This window comes from Brienomyrus brachyistius, chromosome 13 (genome assembly GCF_023856365.1).
Source record: "Brienomyrus brachyistius isolate T26 chromosome 13, BBRACH_0.4, whole genome shotgun sequence".
Taxonomy (NCBI): domain Eukaryota; kingdom Metazoa; phylum Chordata; class Actinopteri; order Osteoglossiformes; family Mormyridae; genus Brienomyrus; species Brienomyrus brachyistius.
The window spans coordinates 5019901-5034028 of NC_064545.1; the positions used below are offsets into that span (position 1 = coordinate 5019901).

The window sequence follows — 14128 nt, forward strand, 5'->3', positions numbered from 1 at the left end:
GACACGGCGTACCTGAAGAAGGCGTCATGGGGGCAGCTACGAGGCCGTTAACATTGAAAGTCGCCATTTGCTGCATCTGAGCGGCGGCGATGGCAGCCATGGGGTTCAGGTAGGTTCCCTGGGCGGCCGCCATGAGAGCCGCCTGCTGCTGCATCATCTGCTGCAAGATCCAGAAGACGTGCACCATAAGTGTAACAACACGGCTCATGTAAAGCCACCAGTAAAATCACGAAGGCATCGGAAGAGTCCGGAATACCCAGAAACATTCCCCTGCTAATCTAAGCTCATTCAGACGTGTGCCTAGTACAGCCAAATACAAGTTACTCAAGTACGGCCTGTCGGACGTGGAAGCATGGCTTACAAAGACCCCATCAGTAAGTGAGGAGCATCCCCTTCATACTTTGGATTTGTAGAAGGATGTCAAAGACACCCAATGTGAACAAGATGCCAAGAGGTTGTTAAGATAACTTTGTGTTCCTGCACTAATTCCCTTTCTTTTTAGGATTCTGCTCATTACTGCCAGGCTGATTAGCAAGCTGACATACAAAGAAAACCTTCTTTGAAAAGCAAGTTTGTCTAGAACTGAAAGATATGATTCTCTTCATATATTAATATGCAAACCCCTCATGATGTTGTCTACATGTGCCTGTCACTTCATAGGAGACATTACAAGAGCCCCATTCTACAATATATGTATAACGTCTGTTCATTTGGTCGATGCTTAAGCCCAACAGACGCGAAGAGCTCCAGGACCAGACCTGCCCACCCCGGACTTACAGCATGAGTGTAGGCCCCGTAAGCTCCAAACTGCACAGTCATGGGGCTGAAGATGCCAAGCTGACCGGCCATCTGGTGCATCCTGCGCAGAGTTCGCTCCTTATCCGTGTCCGCGAACTTAACCACCAGGCTGGATGAGGCCCCCTGGAGGGAGACACACACAGCATGGTGACCGATGAGTCTGCACACTTCAAGAAGAGTGGAGAAGAGCCATCATCCTATGGTGGCAGTGGAGGACCTCTAGCACTGAAACGAATCATATGTAAGGTCACAGAAACTGAAGCTGATGCACGCATGTTGACTAACTGTGGTCATTAATGGTCAGAATAAGTGAAGTAAATAGGTAAAAAGTCATGTGACAGAAATGGACACACCTACTGTGTGCTACTCACCTTATAGAGACCTCGAAGCAATGGAGTAATGCATATCAATTGCTGAAATGACCAAGGCAAGTGTTCAACATCTCAAAATTTGAGACCCTTCAAAACAGCCTCCTTTTGCTATGATGACAGCATGATGACTGTTGCTATGATGACTCTTGGCATTCTGTCAACCAGTGTCCAGTAGATACTTGGAAAGTTTCTCCAACAGTCCTGAAGGTGTTTCTACAAGGTCTGGGCACAAGTTGGCTCCCTTATTCTTACTCTTCAATCCAACTCATCCCAAACCTGCTCTGTAGGGTTTAGGTTTAGGGTGGAGGCCAGGTCATCTGTCACAGTACTCCATATCTTTCCTTATTGAGAACATAATACAGTACTTACATGACCTCGAGGTTTGCTTAGGGTTGTTATCTTGTTCAAAAACAAATGATTTTCAGTAGGTGTGTTCAGACTTTTGACTGGTACAGTAAATGAACTAAATAAAGCATCTATCTCTGTACTTTTTATCAGATGCTGCAGTCCACCTGTTGGTTACGATGCTAAGCCCTGTGCACCTCAGATCATACTATAATCGTCTTGCTTCCTTCTGACGTTCTGCAGAATACAAAAGACCATCATTTTTTTCCACCAAAAATGTTTGCTTTTTCTCCACTGCGCCACATTGACAAATGGCTTGCCACCTCGTGTGTGATATGGTCTATTGATATTGTTCTCATATTGTATTGTATTGATTCTGTGCTCCTAAAACACCATGTAATTGAATCATTGACCGAACAAAGCAAGAACAGAGACTAATATACAAAGTAAAGCAAAACTATGGATGTCTGCAGAAATAATGACAACTAACCACGAATTAATCCTTCCCAATATGATTTTGTGCCGAGTTCTAAGGTCAACACCAGCAGTGGTGGCCGTGTGACCGGTTTTCCTCAGACAGACTTTTACGCTCCACTGGATGTTCTGTGGCCCGATACAATGTTACTGCGGAATTTCTATTGGTGGCAGAACAGCACAGAGAGGAACAGCCATTCCCTTAAGCGCGTACAACAAAAGATTAAAAACAAAGATGACAAAAACTTTTAAAGTTCCAAGACAAACAAGATACTGAAATACACAGCAAGCGGAATTAAAAGCAGCACTCTGAATTTTGTAATGTCTGCGACTGGAGACGGTCAGTAAACCTTCACTTTAAAGCCTTCGCAATTGTTTCCGAATAAAGAAACGCAAAACTCTGCAAAAAAAATAAAACATTCAGCTTTTGTATCTAAACAGTTTTATCGCCATTCTTACCTCTTTGCTATAACATCTATAAAGTTTTTACTCACCATTACCCTTATGTTCGGGCATTTTGCTACACTTACTATTAACCTCACAATTTATGATCTGCTGGCATCAAGCCGTCCAATAGTTCTGAATAAAATATGAAGCATTTTAGAGAGGGCCCGTGGTTGTCAGCATGCGATGCATGGAAAAAATAATGCGTAAAGTCAGGCATAAAAATTCAAATGAACACCTTCACTCGCGCGCCTGTAAAATTAAATTGCAGCAACGTGGCAGGCCTTCGCTTCAATAACAAATAATTTGTTAACATAAGGTACACCTCCCCCATACTGCTTAAAATAATGATTCTATCTGCGGTTGTTTCAACAAGTAAATAGCAGGAGAGGCGTAAACAGATGTCAGTCATGAGGGCTGATGACGGAGGCGCGTCACGTACATACAGTGTGACGGCAGGTCTCAGCTTCCCGGCGGCGCGTCACTTTTGACAAGAATCTCTGTCACGGGAATCATTTTTCTACAGGTGTCTGGCATTTCTGCTCATATGCTTCTCTCTCCTGCGACACAAAGAACTGCGGCCCGTTCGGTCTGTCATGCTAATAATAATGTTAATGATGAATAAAATAATGTGACATTGAAAGTCGGCAGGAAGGAGATTCTAATGACACTGAACAGTTACATTTATTTAAATTTACATTTATTCTATACAAATACATGTGCTTTGAAATAATTTTTCCTTTGTATTTTTGACATGTATGTAAGTAATCAATATAATTATTTTCATAGGAATGTCTTATTTTCAAGGCAGCTCCGAGGGAAGTGACGGATGTTCTATAGGGATCGGCAGCACACATCTCAAACTGCAACTTCTTTCAGGTCTTTTTCCTGAAATGTGCGGGACAGATTTCTCCGTGCTTTATGAATTTAGATGTGATGCGGCGGTCAGGCTAAGCCACCAGAGCCCGGGCGGCTTGTTTAAAACGCTCTCCTGTCCCCACACCCCCCTCCCGTCAGTGTGATCGGCTGAACTTCACAGCCAGCGTTGTGGAGAATGGGCTCCATATTTATTCAGGTCTGCGGATCCTTCGCCGACCTCAGGCCTTTGCGAAGGTCTCCCTTTAATTAGCCGAATCAATACTCCGAAGCAGTGTTAAAGCAGGTATTTTTTTTTTTTCTTATTTTGTCCTTTTGTTATTTTATTCTTTCCAAACGCCCGACCTTTCCCTGCTCCTCTCCCCCATCAGCTTCCCAGGGTCAGCAGAAGAAGCGGGCGGCTACTTTTAATGAGGCGGTTGCTGAGCAAACAGCTTCCTCCAGCAGTGGTATCCCAGAATACCTGGCATTTACATCACATTCGGTTTCTGTTTAATTTTACTTATTTATCATTCAGAGGAATATATTAGCTGGACAGATCTGCAAACCTGACTGGGTAACTGAGAACATGACATACAAAACAAAAATTAAAACAGCCAAGGCTGATGGCCCTGGGTGAATATTTGGTTATGCGCCTAGTCCTTATTGACCCTAATTCCACCTCTGATCCTCAGGCGAGATGCACGCCCTGTATGTACAATGTCATTTGTGGGTCTCCTCTTTATTCCTGCAGCTTGTTATCAATGCCTCGAGACCTGTCCAATACCCAGATGTTACAGACCGTTTAAATTAATAAAGAGGACGTGTTACAAAACATACTTACATGGAGGAGACAAAAAATAGTTAAAGCTGTCAGTCAACAAAAGACAAAGTTGACATGCATTTGTCAAGCCTCTTTGTCCCACTGCGCCTCATTTGCACAGAGAAACAATCAGGCGATGAGAAATAAAATTCACAAGGTTATGTTAAAAAGAGGCAGAAAGTTTTCTTAAGTGCACTGTGAGGAGAATAAATAAATAAGTAAATGCAGCTGAGCAATCTCTGAAGGCTCCAGCATGCTTCGACATGAATTCAAACATGAATTCGATCTAAACAAACGGCAAATGCTGCCGTCTCCATGGCCAAGAGAAAAAATAATAATAATAAAAAAAAAACATGCAGATTTGGCAACTGCAGAAGCTAAAGTATTAATAAGCAGCATCTTTACCTTTCTGTGGGTAATATTTACCTGTTAACCAGGCAGAAATAGGTCGTAATATATATTTAAAAAATGCTTCATTAAAATAACCAACAATATAATAACTCAAATTAATCCAAGAGATTATATCTTTAACAATATTTTGCCCATGTGTTCTATTTAGCATGAGAAAATAAATGTGTAGTTTTCTCTGGCACTGCTAAGCATGAATTTTTCAGGGGCACATAAGGCCGTTTGTACAGTGTGGGAGCATGCCCCTATCCTCCCAGTGTGGGGTAAAGTCACCGCGGGCCCCCAGGGGAGAAAAATGGCTCATTATCACAGCTGTCTCCTACTGCGGGGTGTGCGCTTAATCCCTCGAGTGCGGGGTGTTGACTTTCCATTCCAACCCAACATACAAACACATGCATGCAGAGTAAATCAGCAGACAAACACACCGCGAGGAAGCGCTCACCGTCCGCTTATGGATGATCTCTTTATCAATAATTCCCCCCCCCCCCCCCTTTGGAGCATGGCGGCTGCACCCCCCCCCCCCCCCCCCAGGCAGGACCCTCCAGGGGGACGACACAGAGCTGTGTGAGGTTGTGGTAGAGGTCCAAAGAATGGTCTGCACTGTCAACAGCGCTAAACCCAAAGTCTGGAGGATTTTCTTGCCCGTTAGTCTGGCTTTTTCCTCTTATTATGGTGCTGGCTATGTACAGAGAGCTGGTAAACTGACTTCTCCACTGCCACTCTGTTGCAGCCACAATCTTGCTTTTAAGAGCTGGGGAAGGAGGGTGCACAATTTTATGGTACACGACATAACAATAGGAATCTCTGGAATGCCACTGATCTGCTATGATGGATGGATACGATGCCCAGAATCATCCATCCATCCATCCATCCATCCATCCATCCGTCTTCCAGCCACCTATTCTGGGCAGGGTCGTGGGCATGGGGGGGGGGGGGGGGTCTGGAACCTATCCCGGGCAGTATTGGGCACAAGGCTGGGGTGCACCCCGGATAAGATGCCAGTCCATCACTGGACCCACACATGTGCTAACTGACTACAGGAGGAAACCATGTGACACAGGCAGAGCAAACTCTGCACACACAAAGCAGAGGTGAGATTCAAATCGCCAGCCCCCACATGCTAACCACCGTGCCCTTTCCCCATTTGCGGCCAGAATCGCTGGGTCTCCATTCTGTTAGCAAAGTGTTTGCCTAATGACACACTGCCTGGCCAGATTGTAGGCTTTATACAGAACGACAAAACTGGGCCAATATATGAAACGCATTGACAAAATCTCATTATCGAGGGAAGGTGCCTCTCGATGCATCCGGGTACTAATTTGCCTTTTCCTTTTTTTGTGCTCTTTTCACTTTTCATTTCTGGTATTTGGAGAGTCAGACTGAAGTTGTAATCGCTGTTATTTACATGTATGCCTGCGACTTCCTGCTCCTCTGCAGCACCAAAATGAATGTTAGCCATCCCCAGAGATGGTGGCAAGCACAGAACACATCTCCCTGCTCATTTATGTGCCCGTGGTGTTGTCCAAATTAGCCTGGCCATTGATATTATCAAAACGCTTGTTAAATAATTATCCTTAGCCAACTTGTCTAATAGCAGCCTTGGACTTCACTACAGAACAGCAGGTGCAGCAATACAGAGAGAAAGAGCATTGTTTACCAGCAGACCTTTGCGTGGCTTTCAGATTCTCTGACAGTCGTTTTGTGGTGTCAGATATGGACTGCATTCATTTGGCCAGCTTGACTTCAGCTTTCACTTAAATCATTCCAGTTCTGCCCTCTTACCAAACAAAATCAGCTAACAGAATCTGTCAGTGTCCCTCAGTCAGGGCTCGGCCAATTAAGTCTGCTGACCTTTGCCTAAAAGAGGGCCAGCAAAGCATCACAAAAAGGCCTCAGTTCCCTGTTTCTCTGGGTGTTTTCTGGCCAGTGGAATTGGTGACGTCGGCACTCACCGGCATGGTCTGTCCACCGTGCAGGGTGTTGATGGCTGCCTGTGCTTCCGCGTGGCTTGAGAACTTAACAAAGGCACAACCTGCACACAAACAAAACAGTGGGGGAAGATGAGTGAGGATCGTCAATCGCCTATCTGACCTAAAACCAGATAAACATGTTTATTACCTTTAAATAATTTTTAAAATAATCCAAATGAGATGGATTTCCATCTGAATAGCTACTCACAGTGTAGTCATGCGTAACCTATGAGCAAATTCCCCAGACAGCCATGAATGCATTAACCACACAATGCATACTCCCCTTCGTTCATTTCTGAATCTTTCCAAAGTAATTAAAACAGAAGTTTGCTTGTGATTATTAATCTGTTTAATATTTACACACAGTGGTGGCTTCGCAAGAGGTTAAGACAACAATAGTAAAGCAATCTGTTATGATAATCCAAATACGGAGAACCCAACTCAATTAAAATAAGATAAATGCACGGCTTAAGCAATATTTTTCAAAATGAATTGATTTTTTTTTTTTGCATTTCGATAATGCATTTTAATACATGGTATTTATGCACAGAATCTTACCATCATAAAAAAACATCGAATGAGATATATAAGAATAATAAACCAATGCCTGTACAGACTCAGTCCATTCTGTTATAGCAGTACACACCTGGAGTCCCTCCATTTAGGCTTTTACACCAGCAAAGACCATTAAAAAACAGCTACAGCATGTGTATTTTATAATACAATTCCCTTTATATGATTTATTGTTAAATCCTGCAGACTCACATTGGCTCTTTCACTACCTTGGATACCAACAGAGCTTACAAAATAAAGACTAGAATATATTGTATTGTTCATGACTTGAAGGGGAAGCCTTGTACTCCGTTCCAAATGCAATGTATAAAATCCCAGCATAATCATCTCGCCGAGATCTATGTACATGCTGGGTGATATAGCATTGAATTTTACTACCTTTAAATGTGAAAAACTAAGTAAAATAAATAAAATGAAATATATGTGCAACTCAACAGTGTAACTGTATATGAGTAGATGTGCAGTAAATTTGCAGTGCATGATGGACGATCTATGCAGTTGTGCAGGATGTCCAAAGAATGTCGTGGTTGTCGCGATACATGCAGTCAGCCTTAATGCTGCTGTTCTGAGACGCAAATCGATAACATCTGAGGCAAACGTGTGGAGAGCAGCTTAAATTAAGCAGGCATCAGTTAATAAATGTGTTGCTAAGAATTCAGCAAAGGATTCAGTGGTGACCAGTGTCTGTCAAAGCAGACAGAGCTGCGTGAAACAGCTCACGGCACTGCACGGTTTAAAAAAAAAAAACCAACAGGCATATGGCACGTCACCGAACCTGACCGCTTCTTCGTGTGCCTTCTCTAACAGCTCCTCCTTTGATACCCCGAGGAGGGGGGGTGGGGGGGCTTCGCGTTGTCAGTTATAATTGGACACACATGACTAAAGAGGAGAGGATGTTTCTGTATGTGTTCTGTCCTGTCAGGTGCTAGATGGAATGTAGTGGACTTAAATTATGGTGGAAGACTTGGGATGATAATAATATTCTTCTCAGAGCATGTAAAAAACAGGACAACTGGGAGAAAAAGCTTGTATAAAGGTGTCTGCCCCAGAATTAAGCATCTTAACAATGAAAATCAATAATCTAAAGGTGTATGCTGTGATTGGCATTTTGATAGTTTTACTGTTTCAAGGAGAAGAGAGTGACCTGTGGCAGTGTGGCCAGCGAGCTGCCTGCTGAACCCGCACTGGACTGGAAACGCCGCGGACATTCGGATCATTAACAGGCCGAGGCACTCAAAACCTGCCACTCTATGAACTCTAGTCTGTTGAGCTAATAAGCATTAAACAGAGACTTCCACAGACCCCAGGAAGCCATAAACATAGTTCGAGTGTTGATTTAAAAAAAGGGGTAGCTTTAGTTCTGCAAATACCGTGAATTACAGTGTAACGTTTTGGACACATAGAATCTCATTACTTATTTACACACATGAAGAATGTGATCTTTTAATTACCAGTGGCTATAGGGATCTCACTTTATATGCATGCTGACATTCTTTGTATTATTTCATTGCTCGGCAGACACATTTATTTAGATTAACTTGACTGGGCATTTGTTTTTTTTTCTTTTTTTTAAAATAAAAAATAAAAAACGATTACTGATTCGAACAGCTGTATATTTGCTAAAGGATGCAATTAATCTGGCTAAGCAGTCTCTGAAAGCGGCGGCGAGTGAAAAATAAATGCCCGCCCAGATCTCGGGAAGCACGGCAATGTGCTGGGTGCGGAGAGAGGGGAGCCAGAGCACGTGATGCGTGACATGAGGGTTCAGGGGGAGGGGCAGCAATCGCACACGGCACAGGCGTGTCAGAGCGGCGCTTAAAGTGTGTAGTGGCTGTGCCCCTACAGGAGACGCCTTTAAAACACGCCTTTTTTCTCAAGGTTCACCGCACTGTTCATCTCGGATGGCAAACATTGCGTTCGGATCCGTGGAATTAAATTCGTACATTTTTTTATTAGATAAGCAGAGGGAGAGGAGTGTGTAGAGCTCTACAGTTGAAAACCACCTCTGACAGCTTGGTGATGAGATACGATTCACAGCGTCAGTTCCAGTTGTGTTCCGTGAATGTTTCCCCACAGCTGTACTCAGCTGTAATTGTCAGATTGCTGATGGTAGGTTTATTTTATAATCAGGATCTAGGCCGGACCCGCAGAGGGACTGGTGTAATGACCGTGTATGCGAACATGTTTGCTATCGTGGGTGTGGAGTGCGGCTCAGTGGGTTACATGGTTTAGCCAGTGTCCAGTAGGGCATAGGTTCAAATCCTATGATCAGCTAAGTGAGTTCGCCATTGGGCCCTCGAGCAAGACCCTTATCCCCCAATTGCTTGCGGGACTGTCTAACCCAGTTTTCACAGTGCCCATCACTTTGCATCTGCTCAATAAATAAAAAGTAATGTTCCTGTATGAGGTGTGCGTGCTGATGGACAGAGCGAAGGAATGAATGGGCATACAGCATGGGGAGGGCTGTGAGCGCACGCCTCGTTCGTGGGGGTGGGAGGGGATGATGCAGCCTGCGGCTCATCGCGTTTTATCATCTGTCAGTCAATGTAAGACAACGGCAGCGGACAGGAAGCCCGCTGGTGATACAGGCGATACTGGGGAACTGGCTGGGAATGAATAGGAAATGCACTGGCTGTGCGTCGCCAGGCGGATTCCACATCCTGCTGGAAGCCTTTCCTGTTCCCATTCCTCGGCTGCAGTGCCCATGAATATTACACAACTAACTACTCCCCACATCCTGTTCTGTAATACTCGTGCACTTATTCAAAGACAGAAGGATACAAACAAAAAGAGATAGAATAGATGATCGAGGGAAAGACCCCGACTCTGCCTGAGGAAGCGAGCTGTACCTGAAAGCGGATGGTGGTGCAAAACTATGGACCCCCAAATGACTACTGTTGAGGTCGAATTTTGATTTTTGATTAGATTTTTCCATGATAAATTCCATGTACAGAAGAGCCACTCATTCGTTTGGTACTATATGAATAATTAAAGAGGGACAGACAGGTAGACAATATCTGAGCGGTACGCTTCATTCTGAGTCCTCTCTTGCCCCCCCGATACCCCCATCCCCATTCCTTCTGCCATATATACACATGCTTTTTGCTGGTGTTTTGTATTTCCTGCGGATTATGAGCAGAGGGCTAAGCATGGGCCGGGGGGGGCAGGGAGATGACGGCAGGAGTATCACCGCTGACCCTTACTGGCCCCATCAGGACCTCGGAGGATGGTGCACTCCTCGATCTGGCCGAAGGTTTCAAAGAGCCGCCGGACGTCCTCCTCGCCCTGCTGCTTTCCCAGCATGCCCACGAACAGCTTCCTGTCTTCTGGAGGGAAATGGAGAGAAGGCCGACATCACTTCCTCATCAGCTAGATGCCCCGTTTCACATTTTTTGCATCTGTTTGCATATTATGTTTGGACACCGCATGTGATGCATATTATGTATTACATGTGCATATGTATGTTTTCTATACAATTACTGTGTCAACTTCATGGTTACAGATGGCTTTGGTAGTGAAGAGTCATTACTATGGATATTAAACAACATTGAGGAAATGCATGTTAATGTGATTAGCGCTCAATATAGATCACATTAAAAACAAAGCTTTTAAATTCTACCAATCAAGATATATGCATGCAGGGTTTTCAATATGAAACAAGTCTGCGCACGCATTCACATGTATGTAACAATTTTATTACCTTGAAAACAATCATAGCATAAGGTTTGCAAACTGCCCTCACACATTTAATATAGCTAATTTTAGGTTTGTGATGGAGTAATATAGATTTACCATAAGATGTCCTTCCTGAGTGAGAGTCTGGAAGCAGATGCGTGGGAGTTGGTAGTCCTATGACTTTCTGTATCGCACTGCTTGAATAACTACAGTATTAATTACATACCTCAAACTTTCTTCCTCTGTTATGTAACTTGCTTTTAGTATTTATTCTCTGTCTGTGTTATGCCCTAATTGTTAGTTGTCAATCGTCATGGTGTCTCCAACACTAGGAAGCCGAGCCAACAAAAGTTTTCATCTCATTTGTGTGCCAATAAAGGTTCTGATTTTATGCAGTTGGTCAGCTCTTCTGATCAATGGTTACAACATTTAAGTCCCCTTACTGTTTAAAAACCAGATCCCTTATACTTGCATCCCTTTCTGTACCCTGTGTGATTAAGACACGCCATCCAGTGAGGTGCTGGTGAAGAGGGTGGATTCTGAGAACCTTAACTGGACTGCAGGGATGTTACTGTATCTGTCTTCTGCTATTAACAACAAATGCAAGCGGCTCAAGCAAACGGAACCCCTTCATCCACCTCCTTGTCTCTTTGCGAATTAGACGCTCGTCTGCCGTCTTTTCTCTTGCATAGTTTATTTCTTATTCCTTACAATTGCGGAATAAATTGACTTCATGCCGCAGCCGTGCCCGTCGCCGGGACTCATCCGAAGTGGCGTGACGAGGGAGGAGGGTTTATTGGAAGCGACACTGTTGATCTTTCCTGTGAGTCATTTGTCTGTGAGCCGCGGGCGAGGGGGGGGGCGGCACCATCACCTGGGTCCTGACAGATGTGACGTCTCCTGTACCTGCCAGACCCTATTAGATGCAGCTGCCTGTCGCCTGTTGCGTGCTAAAAATAAAAACCAGGGGGGCCTCCTTGACACGTAGTGTCCCGTCCTGCTCCACTTCTGAAAAGCTGAAGAAATAAATGCGATCGGAAGACTCCTGCCTCTCCACGCAACGAGACTCCGGGCTGCGGGGGGTTGTGGGGGGTGGGTGGTACCCGCGCTTCCAGACCGGGCGGCTTCTCCAACAACCCACATGTTGTTATGTTGCTCCGCTGAGATGCAAATTAGCCAATTTCTCATTTAGTTCATTAACATGGAGGCCCTGGGGTCTGATTAGGAGGGTGTGCCGGGCGGGTCGTCGTGGTCACGGCACCGTGATGGATCGACTTTCCCCAGTTAGCTACATTCATCTGGCCGTGTTATGTCATAAAAATTGAAGTTCTGCTCATCTCATCAAATAACCATTTTTAAGGGCGACTCTGGTCCTCCGTTCCAATTCTCTAGTCTCTTGAGGCATGCAGCCCCTAGGAAAACTTAGTGTGTATTTTACAAAGCATCGTCCCCCCGCGCACTGCTCTCTGCGGTTTCTCATCTTCCGTCCCTGTTGCTTTGACAGAATTTGCTACTTGTGACCTCAGGTGACTGCATGTCACTTCATGGGCATCTCCGGTCTGAAGGGGGCTGTGAGTGGCTGCCGTTGTTCATAGAAATGAGATCACATTTGAAAAACCACAGCTGACATTTGACAAAGGTGTTCACTACACAACATATTAGGCTAAAGTGGTCCTGACACGGCAGTGAGTACTGCCACTTCCCCTTATGGAAGGTGATAGTGTTTGTCTGTAGGCCATGTCTTCTTGTTGCGGTCGTTGTTGCTTTTTTTGTTCTCTTTTTAACGTCAGCATGCTGGCTTGTAGAAGGAAAGAAACGTCTGTTGCGCTTAGCATCTCTATAGGTCAGCTTTCTGAAGATCGTGCCTCATGACACCACCTTGGCGATGTCCTTTGTAACGATGTATTCATTTCCCTTCCTGAGACGAGGCGCTTGATGCGACGCTATTGCCCAGTCGGAGAGGAGGTGCTTTAGCCATCGAGGTCTATAGGATGTGCTGTTTTTTAAAGCCGTTATTTGCGTAAGGAACCCTGGTGCCCCCGGAGTAAGTCAGTGACGAAATCAGAGGCAGGCCCACGTCATCTGCGAACTCGGCTTTCACCTAGTGCATCTCCAAACATGCACGCAGCTGTTCGAGGCTATTTCAGGTTCTTTTGAAAAGTCTTACCAAAAAAAAAATAAAAATAAAAACCAGCCTTTTTGGGGGGAGTTGCATCAGCATATGTCGTTGGTGGTGGATGCAGCCCAGGTTTGTTAAAGCGTCTTTTGCGTGACGTGGTGGCTGAGCAGGTAACGCTGCAGCCTTGCACCTCCGGGATGGGGGATGAGGGGGTTCAGCTCTTACCACCTGCTTTTTTTGGTGTGTGCTGTCTGCATGTTCTCCTCTGCATGGATTCCCTCCTGCAGCGATAAAAATGTGCTTCGTCTAAGTTGTCCATGGTGAGTGAGTACGTATACCCCGTGACAGACTGCTCTCTGCCCTATGTGCTCTGCTAGATGGATATCTTTAATTTATATTCATTGGGAATTCCATCTGGAAGTTACATAAAGTCCATTTTGCTCATCAAAGCTGACTTCCTATAACCTACGGGCCAACCTCTGATGTCACCAGGAAACGTCCATGGTCCAAGTTTGCATTGGCAGTCTGCATAAACTAAAATAAATATCTGCCCATCCAGCCATCCATCTTCTGAGTATGTATCCTGGTCAGGGTTGAGGGCAAAATAAATATCTTTTATTATTGATGACTGTCCTCTATCAATTAGTGTGTTCAGCTTTTAATGAAGTGTACGGCTGGCATCGTCTCTCTTATCATTTTCCAGTTCTTACTCTTTATTTTTCCATGGATCATTACTGCCAAAAAGATAAAAACAAGACTATATAATGGTATTATGCATCCAAATTTAATGAGACCACTAACTTCTGGCGATGAATTCCCCTTTAAAAGCTGCCATGTCCGTGTTTTTTTGGTGCTAAAAATAAAACCTGAAAAACGGTGGACTTGCAAATGTGGCGCTTTATTAAGGATGCTGACAAGCTGCATATCAGTTATTTATGCTGATTTGCTTACAGAGGAATGTATCGCATATTTACCGTCAGGCAGTGTGGAAAATGGTAAACGTGCTCTTTGTATTCCTAAGCAAATGCGTGCACATTTTATCAGGACACCCCATGCTTATATATTTTATAGAAATGTATCGCACTCTTAGTTTCCTCCACCGTTTCAAAGCATATTAATCTTAAAAAAAAAACAGAGGTATGGTTTTCTCACATCTGACAAATGGCTCGATATTTTGCCGTGCATCACAGTGCCTGTTAAATTTCTACGCGCAGAGCCCAGGTACTGATAGATCCCGCTCCTCTTTCAGCCAACCAGCACCTGTGGTTCCTGC

General features: G+C 44.5%; 1 protein-coding gene across 8 annotated transcripts in view; it reads right to left on the reverse strand.

Moving 5' to 3' along the window:
* LOC125705923 (CUGBP Elav-like family member 4) overlaps positions 1-14128 on the reverse strand; it is an 83007-nt gene that overhangs the window by 13432 nt on the left and 55447 nt on the right. For 4 of the 8 annotated variants that reach the window (XR_007381771.1, XR_007381772.1, XR_007381770.1 and 1 more), the window contains exons 4-7: positions 10259-10387; positions 6471-6550; positions 778-921; positions 13-160 (exon numbers count right to left, since the gene is read on the reverse strand). Coding sequence is in view for 1 of the 8 variants with exons in the window: in XM_048972282.1 (XP_048828239.1) it covers positions 13-160; positions 778-921; positions 6471-6550; positions 10259-10387 (501 nt within the window). In the remaining 7 variants the exon portion in view is untranslated. The remainder of the gene's footprint in view (positions 1-12; positions 161-777; positions 922-6470; positions 6551-10258; positions 10388-14128) is intronic. The other 4 variants (XR_007381775.1, XR_007381774.1, XR_007381776.1 and 1 more) reach the window with 4 other exon arrangements.